The 23,941-nt window shown below is 44.6% G+C and overlaps 2 protein-coding genes across 3 annotated transcripts in view; one reads left to right on the top strand and one right to left on the bottom strand.

Moving 5' to 3' along the window:
• The window catches only part of LOC8041953 (doublesex and mab-3 related transcription factor 1), a 55,221-nt gene that overhangs the window by 4,991 nt on the left and 26,289 nt on the right, over positions 1-23,941 (top strand). The gene's annotated exons all lie outside the window — the stretch shown is intronic.
• LOC121047880 overlaps positions 1,254-23,941 on the bottom strand; it is a 216,326-nt gene continuing 193,638 nt past the window's right edge. Inside the window, exons 3-4 of the mRNA XM_042289605.1 lie at positions 10,421-10,536; positions 1,254-1,358 (exon numbers count right to left, since the gene is read on the bottom strand). Of these exons, the coding sequence (XP_042145539.1) occupies positions 1,268-1,358; positions 10,421-10,536 (207 nt within the window). The 3' untranslated portion in view covers positions 1,254-1,267. The remainder of the gene's footprint in view (positions 1,359-10,420; positions 10,537-23,941) is intronic.

Genomic DNA, 23,941 nt, shown 5'->3' with positions numbered 1-23,941 from the left:
CCGTCATTGACGCCTGCGACGCTAGCCTTCTCTTTTGTTCTGGGCACAAGTTCGCTCCATTGAACGTTTAGTTTCCTTCAGTAAAGCATAAACCGCATGTGGACGATTTCGCGAAGACGAGACAAGCGACGGCGACCCGCTTCGCTGTCGCTCGGTCAGTCTCGCGACGAGGCAAACCGCATGAAAGCGACGAGAGAAAACGACCAAGGCGATGAGCGACGTTTTCTAGAAATCCAGAAACCGAGCGACGCGACGGGCGACATTAAAAAATCTCCATCGCTCGTCTCGTCGCTCGCTAAATCGCTTACGTACGGTTTGGGCTTCACTCGTCGCCTCAACAATTGTCACTCGCGACAATATGTCGGACTTGAATTGCAGACACTTTTCAGCGGATCTTTTTGAGGCTACTCGTTACAAAAATCTCTGATACTTCACCGGCATAAACTAATTTTGATCATTTCCGCTAAGGTTTTTGAACTGAGCCTAGCTACGACAAACAGACTACCAATTAAAGTTATATCTACAATAGCCTGTACGAATTTCAGCTGGATAATACATGAAACTTTTAAGTCCTGAGGCGTAATATCCCCTTGAACGAAGCAATAATTGGGTATTCATGGCGTTTTCAAAACTCGTGCGCGATAATTCTTTGACGCTGTACGTGCAACTATCAGCCTCGACTGGTCGCAGCACGCGCACCAACAACTCGAGAGTTTCGTTCATTATTCGAGTAGATTTTTCAGCCGCCGAACTCCTGCCATTCTCTTTTAGCAAAAGGAAGTTGCCTTTTTGGGGGGCTGAATAAACGAATTTTGTCATTGGTCTAATGGCGTATAGCGCACTTCGCCCATTTCACAAAACGTCACGGTCACACACATTAGGTTGACTACTACCACGGGTGAAATTAATAAAGTTGCAGACAAAATACCATCTTGCAATGTTTCCTATAGACCGTGAGAGCTCAGAAACGCAGAGCGCGTCGAGTACCGAACGTATTATCGCTTCTGATCCAATAAGAGTGCGGCGTTAGTAATTAAGAATACCGACGAACCATAATACGCCTCGCCATATATTCCTTACGTGGTCCGTGACTACAGAAGGCGCATTGATTGTATTAGATTTAATGTGCTGTGCAATCGCGAGATACCTCATAGAATCTGATGTTGAAACGTTCGAAACATTAATCATGCTCTATACGAACATGCAGAAAGATGGCTGGGTAGAAATAAAAGCTGGTTCAATCGTGTTTTCAGTATGGTATTTTGTCCTACGAGTCGTATGTGCCTGCGCTGCGCCATGTTTTCGCAACCGTGCGTACGGAAGAAAGACATCCTTGGATGCACCTTTCCAACACAGCTCTGGGAAAGGATGATGAGAACAGCAAGGCATTAGTGAGACTAAAATTAAGATAGTAGACAAATGACAAATGTGTTGGCCAGCGTATATGTGTGCGATGTTTCATAAGTGTGTCACGGAACAGTGGGAATTTACGCGTTGAAGAGTTCTTGGATCTTAGGAGCCCTTAATCAAGGATTCCAGTTTCCTCACGAAGGATGTCACCGCATGTGATGTTTGCAACTCCCTTGACTGAGATACATCACATACCGTGACCTTTCGCCCTCTATGTAGTTTGGAGAACAGGGGAAAACATTCACTGAAACCTGTTATTAACTTGTGTTCGCGTCTAGATTATTGGACATCGTTCCTACCCCCGTGGGTAGGGTTTCGTGTAAATTGAGTGCTTTCTTCGCGCATACTATATTGGAGGTTACTACTGGATGCCCGCTAGCAGAATTATCTTTCGCTCCTTCTAGGTATCTTTAAAGACACATAAAGATTCAAAAAGCTTCTTCACCTTGCTTTAAAAAATATGTAACCTGAAATCTATTCTGCTTTCTTTCTTTTTTAGTTTTAATTACACCGTATATAATCTTTAGGTCGTATAAGCTAAGCTTGTATTTCAGGGAAGCTTGAATCACATTTCTCTCTGACATTCTGAGACATTGTTATTTCTACGATCATGTATGCCTCCCCGATTGGCTCTATTTTTTGAAACTCTATAAAAGTGGGTAATAATTAATAAATGCTGGAACTGAGTTTCCGAACGGCTGGAACTAAGTTTCTGAACGAACACCCCATCGTCACCTATGTTGTCAGCTGTCAATAACCATTACTGACAAATGAAGTTATAGTAGGGCCTACTGAAAAATACCTGCTTTAAAAAATGTCATCGCCATCGGCGTGCCGATGGCGATCACATGTTAATGGTAATATGTGATCGCCATCGGCACGCCCCGTATTATTTTATTCTCTATTGCACTCTAAAGAAGCCGGTGCGTCTACTTTCGCACACAACACTCGGTGAGCCAATCACCGCAACTTACTGAGGCTGCTCAGCGAATGACGATGCTGAAACATATGTGTGGACCAAAAAACGCAGTCTGAGTTGTGACATTCAGCAATGGAAGCGTGACGTTTTGCATTGCTTAATGACACAACTCAGACTGCGTTTTTTTTTTTTTTTTGTCTACACACATGTTTCGGCAGCGTCATTGCCTGAACTGCCTCCGTATGTAGCGGTGATTGGCTCTCTGAGTGTTGTGCGGGAAAGTAGACGCACGGGCTTTTTTATAGTGTGGGCTGATACTACGGTCACTCAGAGCTTAAGCAACGCAGGGCGTGGCTTCTTATGTTAATGCTTCGTGCTTCCCAATTCATTTTTTTTGTACTTTATGATATCGGCGATTGCCGCAATATGATTGGCGGCGGTGCAATAAGTGAGATGTCAGAGGCATCTTACTCATCGTTATGACATGTCGCTGACAGCTTTCTTAAGCTCTCAGCGACTATAATACTTTGTTTAGTATACAATTCGGAAACTAAAAGAATATATCATTTAAGTATACTTTGCGGAGCGTGTCATAAAAGTGGAAAATTAGCATATATGTTTAGAGCATTGTTCGTTTACCGTGGGACAGTGCACTCTACAAAACCGTCGTATACGGCGGGTGCTGCATGGCGTTCTACAACAATCGATTCCGATCGTCGCGAACAATCTCTTTTAACGTCCACTTACAACAGTATCGGCCATCGCGGCCCGATTGATGAATGAATTGATCTGACCGGCCCCTCCGTCAAAGCACCACTGATGACTGAGATTATCGGTACTCGTCATTTCGAGAACGTTGGGTCGACAAGGCACGCTGATACGTTGCGCTACGTGTAAGTTTACTGCTGGGTGAAAAACGTCAGTTTAAGCGGCGTATTCGACCGGTTTCGACATCTGTTTCCACGTTCCTGTGCTCGAAAAAATCTGCAGTGGCCACTCTAGCGCAGAACGTTTTCGACAGCCAATCGGTGCAATCTACCGGGGTAGCTCGGCAAATGACGAAACTAATAATGCGTTGAAACCTGAAAAAAAAAATTATTATGCACAGTTGCACCGAGCTGACGTTTCACGATACTTGGTGCCACAGCGCAAACGAGCTTTTGGGGACTAAAAAAGAAAACAGAAAAAAAACGTTTTATTAGCTTCGTCATAAGCGGAGTGTCCTCCGTAGATAGAAGCGATTGGTTCTTCCAGGTACGCTGCGCGAGAACAGAACCTCCAGATTTTGTAAACCTGCAGGGTATGCTGTAAGCACGTATATACCCCGCTGGTCCATAATTGTTATTGTTAAAATTTGGTTACAATCGGATTACAACCTGACCAAACACTGCGCTTCGGTGCGGATAAGATCGGGTAGCTCAAACCAAGTATCGGTCACAGTATCATGCTATCAGTCCTGCTAGCATGATACGAGAAAACCATTAAGTAGTTTTCTCTAGTTCCTCCGGGCGCACACTTTCCACGCCCTACCATAACCGCGGATGATCAGCGAAACCGCGCACCCCCACGCGTTCTTGGCGTGCGGTCTAACCGCTCATTCACACTGGAAGCGGATCCGCGTTCGCAAAGTGGTCGCGAACGCGGTTGTATAACGATCCAGCACAATTGCACGCGCACTCGATGTCATCGAGCGCGCGTGCAATTGCACTAGATCTTTATACAACCGCGTTCGCAACCGCTTTGCGAACGCGGATCCGCTTCCAGTGTGAATGAGCGGTTAAAGTCCACGCGGGCATACCGCACCATGAAACACCCGAATCGTAGGCCTTTCTTTAATATATTCAACCAATGAGAAGAGCCGCTCCGAGAGTCATGCCGTTTTAGTACTAACAGAAAGGATGGAGACCTTCTTGCCACTGCGACCGCATGAGCGTTGAAGCTCGACACCAGTCTACTCTCTAATTGGAGAAGCCGAATTAAACTAGGACCACTTATCGGTGGCCCGAGTGCGTTGTAGCACGCACCCAGGGACTACTGGGAGTATGCACGATTTTATTAATGTCAGCTGCGTTTTTTTGCTCCTACGAAACATTTTAATTGCTTTTATATTCCTGACCTGTCATGCCAGAAACAAAAAAAACAAGAAATGCAAATATATATAGGCGTGTGACGAAGAAGCTTGAAATTATCTGAAGGATACTCGGACCTACGATTGGAAGTCGAATTCAGCATTTCTCTCCGTAATACTAGGCGGCTATAGCTTTGACTTGTGTCTCCGCCCTTTGAACCGCCAAATTACATATTCGCGGTTATTTCGGTCCTGAAAACTGCTTCATATTCCTCTCCAATTTTCAGAGTGATGCATAGATCTAGCTATTCTGCCGTCTAACGTATCTGCATCAAACGCTGTTACCAATATATATTTTATTCTTATTTTAACTTTGATTCGTCGTGTTCCCAAGGCGCTCATATGTGTAAATTTCCTGTGCAAAATATTCAGAATTTCCTATTTTAGTAGTATCTTTTGTAAGGATACACATCACGCTATACCTTTAACGCGAATTCAGACTATAACCTCATTCTTGTTGTTGTTGTTTTTCGGTAAATAAATATCAAACCGTATAGGATATGCGCTCGCTAACATGGCGCGTACTCTAACGAATTGATGATAAAGCGGATGGCAATTAAGTTTCCTTGGAAACATTAAAACATTCTTCCATGATTATCTTTCTAAGACTATCAAAGGTGTCGCGTGACCTCAGCGGAATGTCATTTTACTGTCTGTTCAGCAGCATATGCACATTCATGAAATCATCATAATCTAAATCATAATGAAGCCCCTGGCTCTTTTTCTTTTCTCTCTTTCTTTCTGCAAAAATATCCGAATATGCTGGGGCGCTCATTGTGTGCAGTGTTTCGCTTCTCGCCGGAGCACAACCCACGTGACACTCAAAAAATTTCATTGGCGACATTGCAAACAAAATTTGCCTTTTGGAGGGCCAGCAGTGAAGTGAATCCGCGGACAGTTAAGCAAAGTACGTATAAATTTAGGCTCGGAGACAATAAAGAAAACAAACTTAAGAGAATAGGACGGGAGAACGTGGAGCATAAAAGTGAGACAGGACCGTAAATCTTCGTTAATTGCCCTGCTTTGCTACAGTGTACGCGACGAAAGATTTGCAGGATTAAATAATATATATATTCTCAACGTCAAACGCAGCCTTTACAAGAAGGGGCCGGTCTATGGAGTTATGTACCTAAATGTATTAGAAGTACAAAGCTACGTGGAAAAGGCGGTGTGCTTCAACGATGCACCACCGCAAGTTTAAGGAAGCTCCGAAATGAGCACCTGCGTGTCGGCAGAACAAACGCTCAACCTCCGGCCCATGGACATCTCGACTCGTTAACACATAGAGGCCGGTGCACACAATTGCGACGGCTCACTACAGTGTGCCTTAAAACCTCCTTAAAACCTCTAGCGGCGAGAGAAAGCACCGTCGCCATTTATCGTGTAGCCGTTAAACACTCAATATCCGTATATTTAATTCTTATATTTTTTGAAGGATCATTGTGATTTATTTTCTTTTTTTTTCGTCCCCCCCCCCCTCCCCCCCCAAACGAAAAAAAAAAGGGTGTTGAAAATCTTTTGACGACGTTTTAAACTACCATTTCTCATAGGCAAGCGCGCACATCTATCTGTGTCTCGCAAATGCCGCTAAACTTTCACTCAAGTGAATTGCAGTTCCATGGTCACCTCATAGATGGCGCCAGCGTGCCAGTGTGTTTTCTCGTCGTAAGGCATCACAAGAGCACGATCCTAAGAAGACGCAATTGTGTGAACAAGCCTCGCAGCTCCTCGCGGAACTAAGATTGACCTCGATTATTGCGACCGATTGCTTTCGTGCGTTCCTCGAATTTGTCGGAATGTCTCCGCGCGTTGTGAAGTCTCTAACTAGCCGTTTCCGCGCCGATGTTAATCTAGTGTACGAAGGAGACACCGTGCGATTTATGATATGTGCCAGTCTTAGGCGGGCAAATTCCATTCTACGAAATTTCAATCTACTTCCCAAAACGTCTAAGTATGTTGAAGTCCGTTGTTACTCAAATTGCACTCAGAGCTATCATCAGGAAACGTATTCGCATCGCGAGCTCGACGATGTCAAGATGTTTCAGCACTCTTCGGCAACTGACAGCCAGACTGAGCCAGTCACGACAGCGACGATATTTCGTGGACGCTTCTTGTTCATTTCGTAGAGGCGTGAGTAGGTAAGGCATGTGCTCCAGACGACTTTGAGTAATAAAACAATACGAAAGATAACCATGCACGACTTTGTAATCTACACGTCGTCAGTCAATATCTTTGAGGTTGTTCTAAAAATATTTTTGCTTCAGCCGATGCCGTCGCTGTCCACGCCGCTTGTTTCTCGACACGTGTAAGTCGTGATCGAGGTCCCACAGCTTCGGACATGTTTCGATATTTCATTTCCGGGAGCAGTAGCTCATGCTAGAATTCGAGTTTGTCGGGGTTCCTTTTATTTTGTTTCTAAGCCAAAACATCCGATATTGCGCTGCCTTCTCGTTCTCTTTCTATGGTTCCTATCTATTCTTCGCGGCAATCTTTTAGTTATCACCGACAAACTCGTAATAGTCATTTTAAATAAATCCTGACAGTTTGTTTTTCTTTTTATGGTGATGTAGGTTATTAAAGCAGAGTACCAACTCTTTTTTTGATACTTCCAAACGTTTAATTGCGTGAGCCTCAGCTTTACGCTGTAGTTTGACTCTCACCGCTCGCAACATACGCGTCTAACTTTGTAGCGAAGACTTTCGTTGGATTCAATTTTAGTGCATATTTGAGAGCATGAGTCAATGCACTCGGAAGGGCCGCATTTTCATGCGCATTATTACACTACTGTGTAATTCTATCAAATATGACATTCCATCTTTGAATTGACTGCCCTTCGAGAATACAGTGATTTACAAGTTCTATACGTTCCCAGTAGAGCGACGAATGGAAGCAACCGACAACGATGAGCTCCGAACACGTACCAGATGCAGTGGAAGGTATTTTTGACAGGCTTGCAATTAGTCGTGCTTATTTCACGAGCACCCAGGGACTACATGCCTTCCATAGGTATGCGATCGCGAACATGCTGCACGTGTTTGAGTCTTGTCCGTGTCAGTTGTTTGCTTGTCGTTCCCGTGGGACTCGGGCATAACAATTTCAATGGCTAATGTCTAACATCGGGGAATCACTACTTATCTGATATTTCTTGTTATTTAGGATAATATTTTTCATCACGGCCAAATATGTCGCAGTCGCCTTTAGTGATAAATTCTGCAAATATATATATATATATATATATATATATATATATATATATATATATATATATATATATATATATATATATATATATATTTAATTTAGTTTGTATTTGACCTTTTACTCTTAGCAAGTGCACGGGTCGAGAAGTATCCGATTTGAACGAGAATATTGCTGCTTCATTCAACACTAAACTACTCTAGCACTCTACAGCCGCAATACTGGCCAACAGGCTGAGTGACCTTATATACGAGGACCCTTTCCCCAGACGTGACGTAGATTTTGACATTAGGGGTAAGTAAGTGTTAAGAATTTGGGAACGTATTAGTGTTGCATATTTATTTAGAAGTTTGCCAGCCTCAATAGGCGTCTCGTGTGTCCTCTGTAGACGAAAAAAGTGGCTAGTGCAGCACAGCTGCGAGCCTTGTGTTTCTGACTTCCATCGCGCAGGAGTGATACACAACCGCACGCCGATACGATGATCATTCAGATTGCATCGGGGAAGAAACCATACCTTTTAGGATAATCAAGACCTGATAACATACTCCTCTTCTCCCACGGAACGTTATCTCCCTCTGATGGCGCCAACTCAGCCAATGGGCCCGAGCCCGATGCTGAATATCATTCGACGCGCTGATTGGACGCTAAGACCTGGCTAACGCTGACGCAGCACTGGCGCTTAATTTCTGTTTTAACTCGATCTCCCTGAAAGAACGTCAAAATTTGAATGCAAGGGCTTTGATTATTCTGTAGGGGTTGTTGGCGGGTATGAGCTATGTGAACCCTAGATACTTGGGTTCTGCCGTGCAAACTTCTGCTCCACGTGCTCCGAGCAGCGGTGCGTTATAATTACGGTTGAGCGTTTTCGGTTTTTATTTTTTCGAAATTTGGCGTAATTTTTGCGATGTTTATTATAAAATTCATTTTTCGTTCTTTTTTTTTTTCGGTGTATATTTATTCTCAAAAAAGTTCACCGTTTTTTTCGGTTAATATGAAAGAAACACCATCGGACACCGGATCAGATGATCCTTGTAGCTGTTATATTTGTGATCACTCAAAGAATAACGACACATATACATACGTGGTCTTCGCTACAACTTCCGTCAGAACACATTTCGGAATTGCGGAATTCGGGGGCATAATCTGCAGTGTGCTTCTTTTTCCTTCCCATTCTGACGACGTGACCGTCTGAGGTGATGACCGTACAAGAACCAGCGGAATGGCAAAAAGAAAAATCCATTGCATTTATGTTTTTAACCACAGAGAAGTTTGAGGGAGGGTGTTAAGAAAGCTATTGTTGGCTTTCTTCGATGTCCTCTGAAGTGCATGAAGCGAAAAACCTTATATTAGCCCACATCCGAACTTTTTTTTTGGGGGGACCGAGAACTTGACACACTCAACCCGATCAGAAAAAGGACACAGATGTCCTGCGAAGGTCAATCCAAGACCTCTTTTGTTGCATGTTGAACCTAGGAAAAGGGATATCACGAAGACGTCACACAATGTCGAACCTTGCAAAGCCCTCCCCCACCCACCTCGACGCGGCTCTAAAAAACAGTCCTTTTTCGGTTAAAACCGAATTTTAGAAAACGGATTAGACGTACTTTTATTGGTTTTTATCGGTTTAAACCGAAAACGACGAACCTACAAACTGACCTTTTTCGGTTAAAACCGAATTCCCGAAAATGCATTCTCGTGCTTTTATCGGTTTTTATCGGTTTAAACCGAAAACGACGAACCTACAAACTGACCTTTTTCGGTTAAAACCGAATTTCTGAAAATGCATTCGGCGTACTTATATCGGTTTTTATCGGTTTAAACCGAGAAGTCCGAACCCTAGTTATAATACTTGGCCACGGATTACCCTGCATTTTGGGACGCTACAACATTTGACCCGATGAAAATTGTGGAGGCTTCGCGAAGATAGCAGGAAAAAACAAACAACGCCCTTCTTGATTGCTTCGTAGGGAAGGTGACACCAAATGTCTTCTCAGGCGGAAGATGACATATTCGAGGCACCGTTGCAGGCAGGGACGCTTGTCACCTGCCAAGCAAAAACGTCCGAAGGCTTGCGTTTGAGGAGCGTTCCAAAAACACTAACGTATTAAACCCCGTCCGTCAAGCTGGCGTCATTCTCGAGAAGTTTATTCGAAGAAGCGTTGAGACTAGCAAACGAGCGCTCTTTTTACGACCAGCTAACTCAAGTTTAAGCTGTTCCCGGCGCAAAAAGTTTCTAAATCCTCATTAGCTCATTAGCCAGAACTTTAACAGCGCTAATGAGAAGTTAAATCATCGGATTCGGCCCGCGATATCCGTATCGATTGAAAAACATTATAAAGTGATGTTGCTTTGATTTAGAGTTGTTTGCTGTCTCATGTTATTAATAATTTAAGAAGAAATAGAAAGACGAGATATAAAATTAAAGCAAGGGCAGTGACGGAGGCCCCACAGAATTTCCTCAGACATTTTTCTTCTCTCTTTCCAGTTTGAGGCACTAGGACGAGCAGTGAGCATTTGTATTACAAGCGTCGCGTCTGTCACCAATATTCCTCCTAAAGCTCACACGCCGGATAAATAAATAGTTTGCACAAACGAGCGTGTACATTCGCTTGGCTGCGATTTGTCGAGGCACGGCTTGCCATTAGGCTTAAACAGCACACAAAGGGGAGTACGTCGTAGTCCTGAGTCTCAACGCGTCGGGTGCCTGTAATGGTTTTTGGCAAATGACCCGGGTGCTTTGAGAAAGCACCACATGACAAGACCACCTGGAAGAAGCGTCATTGTTACCCCACGCCTTCTTTTTCGTCGGCAAACCGGTCATTCGGAACATCAGGCTCCCCGCTGGCAGCCCGTTCCGGTTCACTTGGTTCGGTGAAGCGTTCTGGAAAAAAAAAGAGAGAAACGGGACTGTATCAGCAACGACACCGGCGAAGCGCCTGTGCTTAGCCGGTTTTGATCACTGTTGCCACGAGAAGAAATTGGTTGACTCGGTGTCATTCGATTGTTGGAATAAAAGACAATGGTACAAACAGCTCCAACCTCCTTGGACATCAACCCCTCGGCGCATGCACTAAAATTACAATTCCAAATTAACAAGAACAAGCATCCACAAAAATATGTTAGATGGCAGTCATAGAATATCAAATCAATAAGCAGTAATTAATCTTTTGGGGCGTGTATAGTTTTCATTCCACGGCTCTACAAATTATTTTGCGTTCCCATCTTCCACATTCACAAAATTTCAAATTTCTGCTTTTCTCGACAAAAGACGGTAATATTACCGAGGACTGTAACTGCCTGGGAATCATAAGACATATATAAATTATAAATTTGACATTTCTTCAAAACCCTTCTATTCCAAGGAATGTCTCCGAAAGTTGGCCATGCATAACGCTGGGACTTTAAAATTGAAATCCAGCATATTACTACACCTTTTTAGAAACTCAGGTGGTTTGCTTAGCCAATCGGAAACCTGTCCATTTTATACCGAGTTTAGAGCAGTAAATCAAATTCTTTAGAGATAATGGGCGTGTGTGTCGCTATAGCTCCGCATTTTGTTCGTTTTGAAGTTGGTGTTAACCTGGAGCTTTAGGCAATCGTACCTGGACAACAGAAAGAGCATGATCACACTACTGCCGCAATGTAGAAACGCCAAGATGTCTTTTAGACATTTATCCTACGTTGCGGCGGCATTTTTTCAATACAAATTGTACGCAAGTCTTAGGCAATTTTTAGACAATTTATTCCTAAGATTTCCCCTTCTAAAATGGTGTCCCATTGGCCTGGACAAGAAATTACGTAAAATATTTTTCTCTTATGAACAGGTTCTTGCAAGTACAAGCTGACGGGACATCGTTCCGGGATTATCTTTGCAAAGTCAACCGTGAAGCCGACATTACGCTCCGCAGCAGGAATGGGCAGTGCACGGAATACGAGATATTAATATATGTATGTAAAATACCTGGAATATTTAATAATTTGTATTCAATTTCATTGGAGGGAAAGGGTTTGATGATTGTAGTTTAACATCCAAAGATTGGTATTTAACATTCAAATCTAGTTAAATACAAACTTCCATCCTGTAAGCGATGCAACGGTCTAAGCACAAGGAACATAAAACGAAACGAAGGGAGAAATAGGAACCTTTTGTCTGGACAGACCTATTGGGTTTTTGTTTTGGGTTTCTTCAGTTTTTTCCTAACAACTGATTCGAGACTGTTGTTTATATGTCGGTAATGCGTCTGGTGCCGCATTAACGACATGCTCTTTGAAAAGAGAACATGTTTTCTCCCGAGTTCCATTAGATATAAAATTTGGATTGGGTTCGCTTGCTTATGTAACACAGATGTGAAGAAGTGAAACTGAAAACATGAACTAGGTATATACACAAATATCGCTCTATTTATCCTCCGAACCCCCCTCTTCGCAACTTATCGAGACACACAGCGCTTACAGGGCAATGTGTCCGTGACAAAACCCGAAACATCGACTTGACGGTTGTAGGAAGTCTCGAGGAGGCGTCATATCTTGTTGGGCTTTTTGTGTCAATGTACGTTTCAATACTAATCTTTTAGGAGGCGCGGTTAGGCCTTTACACTGGCTAGCGTGGTGGCGAATAGGCGGGTTGGTGACGTATCGTGCTTAATCGAAATTCTTATTAATTATCTTTTAATTGTACGCCCATCCATGCCTTTCTGTCTTTCCTTTGCTCATTCTTTTGCGCTGTTTAATACCTGTTTATCATGACCGAAGTTTCGTGAAACCTGTGTGTGGATGTTCTCACTGAACTTATACATTGAACGTCGAAGGTCGCCTTACTGTTGTTGTACAGCCTTAAAAAAAACGCTAACGCTAACGCTGTTTTTTTTTTTTTCTTTTTTCTTTCTTGCTCTTATTTTTTGTTATCGAAACTCTATTGCTGTATCGCTCAAATCTTGAGGTTAAAAAGTTATTGATGTCGAGAAATGAGAATCAAATTAGTATTTAAGAAACTTATTTCAAAATAATCAAATACCATTCGTGGTATTTGTATTTTGCGTTTAAATACTTCATAAAAAATTTACCCATACATCTAATTCTACACATTTTTGTTGGAGTACTTTGTATTCGTATTTCAATCATGTTTGTAAATATGTAGCCTATTTACAAAAATGTAAGGCATGTTTAACATGCTTAATATTTTAATATGAAACATGGTAAATCTGTTTATGAAATATATTAAGCATCTTTAACATACTTATTTCTAAACACGTTTATTTTTTCTCAAGCTGCAGAGCAGTTCGCGAAAAATAAACATGTTTAGTGGGGACGCCTGGGCAAAGCGTGAATTTCTCGAAAACCTATCGTACTATAAAGGATCGTTCTAAATGCCGCATAACGACATCGGTGCGACGAATTCTGCTCAGAAAACGTGTTTTTTTTTCTGTTTTTCTATTCTAATGTAAAGCATATAGCGCGGGTACTGCCGAAAATTGGGTATAACTACCCGCATGCTTGAGTACTGTTGGGCTTAACGTCGATTCGCATTTAAAGATATGAGTGAGCAATCATTCAATACAAACAAATTTGGCAGAGCGAAGTTGACTGAGGCCATGTGGATTTTCGTAAACGTCGGCGTGCTTTCTAAGTGGTGTAGCTCCGGCCATCTGTTCTCTTTATATATGCTGTTAGAGAAATTAAAGGGAGGTGTTTTTGAATCGTACGCCGAGCCTTCATTTCCAAACAACGTTAAAGATAACATCGACGTCGCCTTTTTCTTGAACGTGAATAGAGCAAAACGAACAATTACCTGCTTCGCTGGCGTTCATTGCTCGAGGTATGCGTCAACATATACACATGATCGAGTTTCACGAACGCGAGCATACGCGATTATAATTACTGGTTGCCCTTCTTAAAGGCCAGGTTTTGTTCGCCTTCTCCATCTGTTTAGTTTGAACGATGATAGTTGACAAGCCTTCCTAAATGAACCAAGTTTGACCGCGTTCGTGCTTACGCGTTTCATGCTCGCATCAATATACACGCGATGGAGGTACACATAAACTCCTACTTCTTCGTCTGCAGTACCTCCAGCTTCGTTCCCGGTTCTTCGTCCTCTACCGCTGTAGCTAGCACCCCCAACCCGATCGGTCATGCTGTCCGCTCTGCGTTTCTTTCTAACGGAAAGCTTTGGCGAGCAAGTTCCGCGACCGTTCATCAAGGATAGGAGAGCGTTCTCTGACCACGCTACGGTTGACCCTAGCCTCTCTTGATCGATGACCGTCTCTGAAACATCGGAAACGAACTGAAGTCACCGACAAGGTCGCCGTACGCAAGGATCCATCTCTGACTCCTTCGAATGCCAGCGACCAGCTTGTCACCCTCGGTGGCGGGCCACAAGGCTACATACACTCTGTTTTCTGTGGTTAAGTCCGCGATAGTGGAGGGAAAAGAACCGGTAGTGTTTGGGGGAGAATGTAAGATTGTTCGCGAGAGAATGTAAGATAGTCGAAGCCGTATCGTGTTCTGCTGCATCCGGCGTGCCCGAGTTTTCCTCTGGGGATCGGGAGCACTTGGCGGGGGCTTTTTTCCCCGACTGCGATGTCGTCCCGACACAAAGGCCTGCCTCGCAGGAAGTATACCATTCGGGAGCGGAGGGCTGGGGCAGTGTCGCTTCTGATCCTCCTTTCACGTGGCTTCTGAAAGGCGAAAATGGAGGAGCCTCCGCCTGTTGGTGTTTTTTTTTTTTCCTGTCCGGGTTCCCTGTTGGAGCGGAAGATAGGCCATTGGAACCTCTTGCACGGGTCGTGCAAAAAGGATTCCGACTACGTGGCCTAGTTGATAAGAACACAGAGAAGTCTGATGCTTCTATCGTGCCATGTTTTCCTTGTTACTTTGCCGTGAGAGCTCCTCCTTTTGTTTTCCTTTTTTCTTCTTCCTTTTTCCCTTGTTTCTGCGTTCTGACGGTCGACCAGTTTGATAAAGCACCCGTTGGGTTGTCTTTTAATCATATCACAATATAGAGAACATATTGATAGAACGAAGGAGCATTGTTCTTGCTTGCTTGTTAGTCTTGGATCTATTTTATAGCTTGCCTTCTTAGAATAAACAAATAGCACAGGGCTATTTTGGGGAACGGTCTTTTCGGCCTTTATATTTCTCCTTTATAATCAAACTTCACTCGTTGCAGCCAAGCTTCACTTCAAGAGGCAAGCCTGAGGCGGGTTAATTATCATTGAGATAATCAACATTAGCAGTTCGGAGTATGCTTTACTGCAATTTTACCCCTGTGAGATGCACTCTGGATGAAGTAATACTTCCGAAAGGTTATATCTGTTTTATACAACGCAGTGGCTTATTGGCTAATGAACTTTTAACCGATCGATTTCTTCTATTTGCGTGGTGTCATGTCTTCGCTGCCTATTTTAATCCTTGCTTGCGGTCGCAAGCAATTGCATCTATTTCGTACTGGTGTACTCGGCACTGGAGTACGACAGCACTGACGTACAAAAATACAAAACTGTAGATGCCGGTACATCTGTTTATTGTCGCTTAAAAAATTGGCAACCCCTGGCGACGAATTATCTAGCTGTGAATGCAGGTCGAAAAGGTTTCACTCGCGTCGCCGATAAACTTCTGTTTCCAAGATAATGCACGTGTCATTGGGAAAGTACCCCCGACATTCATAGTTTCGGCGTTTCGCACATTAAGAAAGGGTTGGCGCTGCTATCCAGTGTTTCAAAGCAGACATGTACAGGATAGTCCCCAAAAAGTGACTAAGTACCGTTACTGGCTACTCGCTGAAAAGAGAACTAATCATGTTACTCATGACCGATTCTCAAAAGGAACGCGTTACTTGACCTCGGATATAACGAGTTACTTTTCTCGTTACTTTGACGACTAAAAACATGAATGCTTTTGTTTCATAGTTTATTGTTTCTTGTACTTTGCGCGAATATCGCTTAGAACGAATCCTTGTCGTTAATGACCCATGAAACACGCGTCCGTTTTTCTCCCCACGCAATAAACGTCGCAGAAAAAATTAAAGAAAAACGAGCAGCGTTCACCCTCTCAACTCGTAGGCAGAACAAGCTGCCATATGATGTGGAGCTGATTATATGCCGTCAACGATGATCATAGCCACGTGCTGAGGTTGTCAAAGCACGCGCTGGGTTCCAGACATTGTTATGGTTCGGCTATTGCGGTCATTGCCGCGATTGGATACGGGCCACTACCCAAATGCTTGCCGAGCTATTGGTTAGCAAGAGCCCCACTCGAGCGCGCATGCACGCAACGCTCGGGTCAAATCTATGACCGCGTTCAAACACTGTCACTGGGGGACACCGCGACCCCTAGGCTACGTCATTTACTTTTACGAAGGAGAAATTCAAAGAAAACGGTCGCTTTATCCTTGAAATTACACTCCAACAAAGAGGTTTCTTGGTCAATGCAGTTGCGTGCGAGTATACTTGGGTCGCACTAGTGCCAATAAACTCGCGTAAAGTGAAAAAATTTCAATTGAATATCGCTGCACCGCCCCTTTTAGCAGGAACTGCCTCTTGAAGTTTTTATCAGTTATTTTTCCGCGCTTTCATGAGAATACATCTCCGAAAACGCGGAAGAGTCGTTCTGCTGACGCGCTCGAAGGAACGGCAGTGCTGTACTTCAGGAAGGACTGGTGAATGTGGGATTCGCCTCTCTCTCTCTTGTGTTCTCTCTACTACTGAACTTCGAAGTTGACAATGGATTATGCACTTTCCCGCGTCGGCAACCTCCGGGTTGACATTCGGTCTGTACACGATTCTAGAAGGTTCAATCAATTAACGAACCTGAATGTGTTCTTTGGGTGAAGGGCATTCCCAGCTGTTTAGTTCGACCGACGTGTTCAGCAATAAACGGTTAGTAGTGTTTACTTGTTTTTCGGGCTGCCCCTCCGCCTTTGGGATAATACGCATACTAAAGTCAGAACTAAAACGATGTTTAAAGTTGTTGTACAAGTTACCCCTCAAAAGTAACGAAATACTGTAACTCGTTATTTGACCTTAACAGTGACTAGGTACGTTACTCGATACTTTCATAGAAAAGTAAATAAATAGGCTACTTTACTTGTCACCGAAAGAAGTAACTAGGTAGAAATAACTCCTGGTAACGCGTTACGTATATTTCTGTAAGAAAGTAGGGCGCTCGAATGAAATGTTATGCGCATAGCACCCGCCTATATACGTACCAAGAGGCTAAACTGAATGAACTTATGTGATGAAGCAATGATATATGTACTAGAACTTAGGGTAGGTGTGCTCTTGTGTTTTGTACCTTATGGTGAATTCCGCTCGCAGATCTCGAGCGCTCTAAAAGCGCGCCTTTTGGAGCGCGCATTTCGTGCGACAGATCCGGTTCAATTTAATCGTCTTCCGCTCGTAGATTTGAGGCAGTGTTGACCCCATGCAGCGCCTCCGACCTAGCCGAACTTGATTTGTGGGATTTCACGGAGCTTGGTGAAAGTCAACAGAAGCGCGCCGTTATTTCCTTCCCCACGGCGGTGCGCATGCGCGGCAAGGTGTCGCCGGACCGGCCGGACCATCGAGTTGGATATGTTCAAATGCATCCGGTTTTTTTTTTTTTTTTTTTTTTTTTTTTTTGCGCGCGGCGTAGTGACGGCTCGATTACTCCTAACCCGCGTGTGGTGCAGAGCCGGGACTGGAGCGCGGCAAATCGTAAGCGCTGACATCTGTGAACCTAGGGGAAGAGCGAGAAAAAGAACGATAGAAAATCCGAAGGAAGAAGACGCAAGACTAGGCCTGTTCATTTTGCCGCAAATGATTCTCTACTTTTTTACACTGCGTGCTGCCAGCGCTTTCTCGTGCAATAAAGCAAGAACAGACTAGGCAATGACAGTGCAAGTGATGGCTTGTTACCAACGGTTACGGATACTGCGCCCGGCTTGTGTCGCGTGTTGATACCGTAGCTCAACAGTGACAGTAGTGAGTGGCCGTCGGAAAGCTCAGTCGGCTTGTCAGTTTCAAGCAGCGTCCACCTTGAACGGCAGACCGTCTGCCCTTCAACACTCTAAAAAAAGTCTGTGCGTCTACTTTTACGCACATCACTCGGAGAGCCATTCAGCGCAACTTACGTAGGCAGCTCAGCGAATGACGATGCCGAAACATATGTTTAGACAAAAAACGCACTCTGAGTTGTGACATTAAGCAATGCATAACGTCACGCTTGCATTGCTTAATGTCACAACTCAGTCCGCGTTTTTTTATCTAAACAGAAGTTCTGGCATCGTCATTCGCTGAGCTGCCTCCGTAAGTTGCGCTGATTGGTTCTCCGAGTGATGTGCGTGAAAGTGGACGCACAGACGTTTTTTTAGAGTGAGGGTGGTCTGCCGTCAAGTTGGTCAAAAAATGCCAGTCCATCTTCCGCTCGTCGATTTGGAGCGGGACCCACGGAGCGGATTGTTGCCTCCCTCGCGTATCTTGAAAAGCGCTCCGGATCTACCAACAGAATTTACCATTAGTGTGTATGAAGTTGTACATATAATGCTCGTGCGGAAAGCTTCTGAAGTGGTGCGCTATATCTTTGCACGTAAAATAAAGCCCCGCACTTAAATTACTTGTCAACATCTGGCCGACATCAGAAAACCGAGAATCCTCTTAGGTATCGAATTTGTATTTCAATTTTCATTCGCATCCTACTTGCTACATCCCCCTGTGTTTTTGGGTGCACTTCTCAAGCTCTTTATACACCGCCTCATACTAAGTACGACCGCAGCCCAACGCTGCGATCCAATGGCGTCAGTCAAGCCTCGCCATATGTGTATCGTCATAGTGCTGGTCGTAGTTATGTTTGCTATCCGGCGTAATCCAGTCAAGCACTGGGAATACTTGTTGGTCCTGCACTTTTTTTATGTGCGTGATTTGTTGAACCGAGGACGTAAAACGCACGAAGACAACCAGTGCCATGACGATGGGCTTTTTTGGCGCTGCTTTATTAGGAAGTGTTCGTACACCTCGTTTCCCCCTCCGCTTAGCCCTCCGCACCGAAGAAGCCGCTACTGCGCCTGCGCGCCGATGGGCTTGGCTGTAGAGTTGCGGGTAACGTAGCGGTTTGCGGAGGGCGTTACGGGACGCCGAAAACCATCTCTGAAAACTCCCTGATGAATTTTAGTAGATCATTTGAACACTACGATAGCAACCCCCAATGACGGCACGCGCAAATTCAGCGGCGTTACTTGCGCAAATTCGACGGCGTTTTTATTTTTGGCTTAATATAAACTATAAAAACTGTAGTGTATTGATAACGTTATCGCAAATATCGGAACGATGTACTAAAACTCTATATTTACCAGAGTGTGCCAGTTTCGTTTCGGATGCTCGTGGATATCCGCGGATAAACCGGTTCGGAACAAAGAGCGGGGTGGTCTACGTACAATTATCGGGCATGCTCAGATTCATAAATTCCATATTGCGTGATAGGATAAATGAATACTTCCACATAAAATGCTGCGCAACTAACGCCCTCCTGAGAAATCTTGAGCCCCTGAAGTAATTCGCTTTTTAAAGGTTCCGACTCCGGGACCTATCCACATCTAGCGTGGAGCTCTACAAAATGCTGTCCAAACGTTAGGTGTAAGAAGAGCGAACAAATGTCACCACCCGCCGCCAATCTTTACTAAGTCACACCGCAAAACACATTGGTCATGCGATAGCAATGAGGAAAGTAGCAGTAGAGGTCAACACTGTATAGATCTCCTTTCCAAAAAAGGGCTCCTGGTCCGTTTCATTTTCAGTGTTGGCGCGTATGGCGCGTGATTGGCTCGCTTTGCGAAGCGACGAACACGCGCGTGCTGGGTGTAGGAGATCGCACGCTGGGCTGAGGACTTCTAAATACTTGAATGGTGTATAGATCCGATCCGTACCACTGAATTCAAATTTTAGATACTCGGAACAACCGAGTTCCCGTACAGTTTAAAAAAAAAAAAAAATACGCCACATAAAAAGAACACATTTGGTTACGTGCATATTATTCTCCAAATTAAAAAAAAAAAAAAAAATCGTCAACTTATCGGTTAAAGGCGTTTCAGTAAAAATATATTTCCAAAAGCGGGGGTACTATATAACAAGTAATCATCATGCTTATTGTTGCTGCTCTTGTTGTTTTTGCTTCTTGATGTTTTTCTTCTCTTTTTTCCATTTTACTTCAGAATAGGTGAAAAAAAAATATTTTCTGCTATGTTTGGCTGTGTTCACTTCTGCACTCGATTCGTATGTGTTATCTGAGAGTTTACAGGGTGCCATCTGAAGAGGCTTTTGCATGATCTCCAGCTACGGAGCCAATTAAGAGACTGTCCCCCGTGCGAAGAAGCTAAGGTGGGTGCGGGATACTTTTCACTCGCACCCTGCCGCAGAACCCCAGTTCGCGAAGATCTAGACAGAGAAAATCGAGGAAGAAAATGTCACTTTCGCTGGAACATCACAGGAGCTACTTTACGTCACTGACGCCAAGAACGATTTATTGTGCCTTTTACAAACGCGTTACATTGAGATGGTGAGGGTAAACCTAAGGAAGTGACGCCCAATCGCCCATCTTTTTGAACACGTGCATTGCATTAAGAGATGAATACATCATTCTTTAAGTGCGCTTCTTTCTAAGCATATTATGTAACAGACAGCGCACTGTCTGTTACATAAAACGCTACGCTTGTCACGTTATGCATTGAGCGCAACGTATGTTACATAAAGCGAGGCTTGGAACTAATTTCGATCAGCTTCGGCCGCCCATAGTGCCTACTTCGGTGTTTTCTTCGGTCGAAGTCGCGAAAGGTCTTCGAGGGTTGCTCGCATGCACGTAGGGGATTACGAACGGCGCCGGCCTTTTCAAGGCCTCTCGAAAGGAACTGTAGCACACGCAGCCCTGTAGTTCATTCACCAGCGAGGAGGATTACAAAGTCGGCACAAAGACTTCAAACGCGCCACGCGCAAACACAAAGTACCGACGAAAGAGAAAAGAGAGTAAGAAAGACGGTCGCCAACACGCAGAAATAAAATAGTAATAATAAAGAAAGGCAACGTTTGCCGCCGTTCCGCAAGGAATACCCGTCGAAGCGGGCCAAAGAAGAAATATGAAAACATTTTTTTGTCAAATTTTAATTGCAGCCAGCCAGCGTGGCATCTTGGAGGAGAGCACGTATTATCTCGAACCGAGGAGAACGCTTTTCTCAGAGGGGTCGCATTGCCATGACGCTTTCTGCCATGCTGCCACTTTAGGCGGCACGTCTCGCCAACGACAATGGGACGATGATCAAGGATCGAGGTATAGCGCGAGGCGCAGCGGTGCGGCATTATCCGAAAACCCGAAAGAGTACAACATAAAAAGAAAAAATTAAGAGGAGAGTCGCGGTTAGCTTGTTCCACCTGACGGGAGCACAAGTGGAGAAAGAAACTGGCAGGCCCCCCGGACCCGTAATCTCACGATAGACAGAAAACACAACAACAACAATAACGACAACGATAACAAAAAGGCAACAATTTGTGCCTCGGTGCTGTCCTTTTGTACGCAGGGCCTGCTCAATTTGGCTCGCGTATCGGCCGGTCGTCATTTGCTCGTGCGATTCGATCTTCTCGCCCTTCTGGAAACCTGGAAGGAACGAAGCCTGCTCTCTTTTCTGTCCGATTCCGCACCATGCGTGGACGGGCGGGGGGTTATTTGGCCGTCTCCATCGCTCTCTGTTCGGCCCGGCTCGGTCTTGCCCGATCGCCGGTGGGAGTTTCCCTGTCCGGCGAACATGGCAAAGAAGTTCGCGAGTGGTGGCTTGCCGGGAAAGGCGAGATGAGACGTGAAAACCTATTGTTGCTCCGAGGAGGCTGGCGGCGATCGTATCAAGAAGAGCCCGGTGGGTGCCATAAGGGAAGTTCCCGTGAGAGCTGCCTCGTCGTGAGGTGTCTCGATCGGTCTGCTGGGGCCAGTGCCACGCCGCGTAATCTGCGCACCAATTTTTTTTTTTCGGCGAAGCAAGACGCGGCTTGTAACGTGAAAGATAAGGGAGAGTTGCAGCGGCGAGAGTTGTTCTTTGCGTGCGCGCGCTCCGTATGGTTAGGTGTCACGCTACAGACCAGCGTAACTCTTCAAGAGGGCACATCCACAAAGCGGTTTTCTTCGGACTTTCCAATCATACAGGTCGCTAGTGAGCCAACCTGGTCCCTCGGAGTGTCGTTCCCTATATTATGACGAGAAAAACAAACATTTAATAGGGCTTTTTAGTAGGAAATTAGGGGTACGAAGGAATTTCATTCCAATGAGTACATAATTTCAGTCTCCTCCTTTAACTAAAGAAATGTAAAGTAATCGCTCATATATAGTAAATTACGTTGCTGGAGAAATCCATAGATACGTCACTCGGAGCCGGAAAGTACATTGTCTAAATGGGGAGCGCGTCGAGCCACTTTTCACTCCACGAGTGTATGATTTCCCTAGCGTCTAGATAAAAGTGCCCGTAAAGATCTCAGGTTCCTTTTTAATTTGGAAGACTGGAGTTCGCGCAGACATTTGTTGAAGCTATTTATTTAAACCTTGTTGATGTTAGTATGACTAGTTACTGGGGGTGTGAGTATATTCTAGATTCATAGAGCTATAGTGGTATTCAGAGCCCGCGTGGACTCTATAGTGGTATTCAGAGCCCGCGCGGACCTTATGAATTACAATATCTGGGCCTGACAATAATATGCGGTCCTATATGTCTTTACCTTAGAGGATAACAGTACCGTTTCTTAACATGAATGCAGGCAGTCTAATGAGCGAAGAGGGCATTTTTCTTCACACGCATTTTATTAACTCAAAATCCAGAGGATTAACCGGTTAGAAAAATTTATGATGATGAGAGCATTCACCGATGAAAGGGTAGCTGCGGTCAATAGTCGAACCAAATAAATGACTGATATCAATGTATGGCGACTAAATACGAAAACTGCCAAAATATTACACTAATCGGAAACCGCGATCCACTCTAAAGCCGATATTAAAAATTCAACCTCCAGCTTCTCGGAGGGCGTTCAGCGGGTTGACAGTTTGTCAAGCAACCTTGCGCCCCTATGTCATCTTCGATTTCTAGGCGGTTTCTTGTTCATACTGGCACTTCTTTTGCCGTGTTTTTTTGCTGCTTTTTAGCACTCCTAGTGGACGATTTCCGCTTGTTATGTTGTGCTTTAAGTGGTCGTAGTTTCGTAAGGGTTCTTCGCCAATCGCGCACGAAGATTATGCGGAGCGCTAGTCCGCCTGCTTCTTGCACAGGGGTTGCGATGGTGTCAGCACGCAAAGCTCTTATTGGCTGATTGAACAAATAGAGTTGGTAGATTTCAAGGCATGATAGTGGGTGCCTCAAGGCACCCACTATCCTTTCAACTAAAGCCAGAGCTTCGCGTCCTTCCGACGCCACCGCAATTCCTCCACAAGACGCAGACGACTTGCTCTCCCTATTGACTCCTTGCTCGCTCAAGCGCGTCGTGGTGCCGAAGGTGGCACTTACTGGCGGCCATTGTTTAGTCTGTTTCTGCTCAGCGCGAGCTTCCGATTAGCTTCCACGGCGCCTCGGCAACATACATTGTCGACCACCAAGATTGTAGTTCTTTTCAGATGACATGGGGGATCGTTCGCGGCCTGCGTTCATCGTGACGAACTCGCTTTTCCGCCGGCAACGTTATCAATGTGTATTAATGTTTGCCACAAATGCTTTATATCTGCAAAGCAAAGAAGACAAACAGGCGTAGCATCCTACCTTATTGATCGGAATTTCTCTTGCGACTAGGCCAGTCGTACTGTTTGCAGTGGCGCGATACGAACCTCGCGTCACACAATGGCCATGCAGCTGATCACGAGGATGGCACCATGCTCAAGCCGGTAGTTTCGGTTCCGTCGTAGACCCCCAAAACAAAATATTGAGATAAGTGGTCTACAAAACTACACAAGACATCGAAAAATAAATGGCACCTCGTAATTCAGTGACACTTCCTTCACTAAGAAAAAGTCTTGAAGTTAAAGTTGAGACAATGTACAAGAATTACCCCTTAATTACCCCCCCCCCCCTTCCCCTTTGCTCTTTTCAATGGGTCTTCGGGGTGTTGCGAATGAATAAATAAATACATAAATAAATAAAGCACGAGAGCCTATTCTCCGTTCCCTCCTAAGCTAATAGCGAGGTGAGATCTACGTGCTCGCCGGACCAATCAACCGCCTGCCTTTTACCACCTGATTCCGCTCCCTGTGCGTGGATATGGACGAGGGCGTGATCACGTGGCAGAGGACACGCGCGTGACTGG

This window comes from Ixodes scapularis, unplaced genomic scaffold (genome assembly GCF_016920785.2).
Source record: "Ixodes scapularis isolate PalLabHiFi unplaced genomic scaffold, ASM1692078v2 PGA_scaffold0__279_contigs__length_252992795, whole genome shotgun sequence".
In the NCBI taxonomy this organism is placed as follows: domain Eukaryota; kingdom Metazoa; phylum Arthropoda; class Arachnida; order Ixodida; family Ixodidae; genus Ixodes; species Ixodes scapularis.
This window is presented reverse-complemented; position numbering and strand designations above follow the sequence as displayed.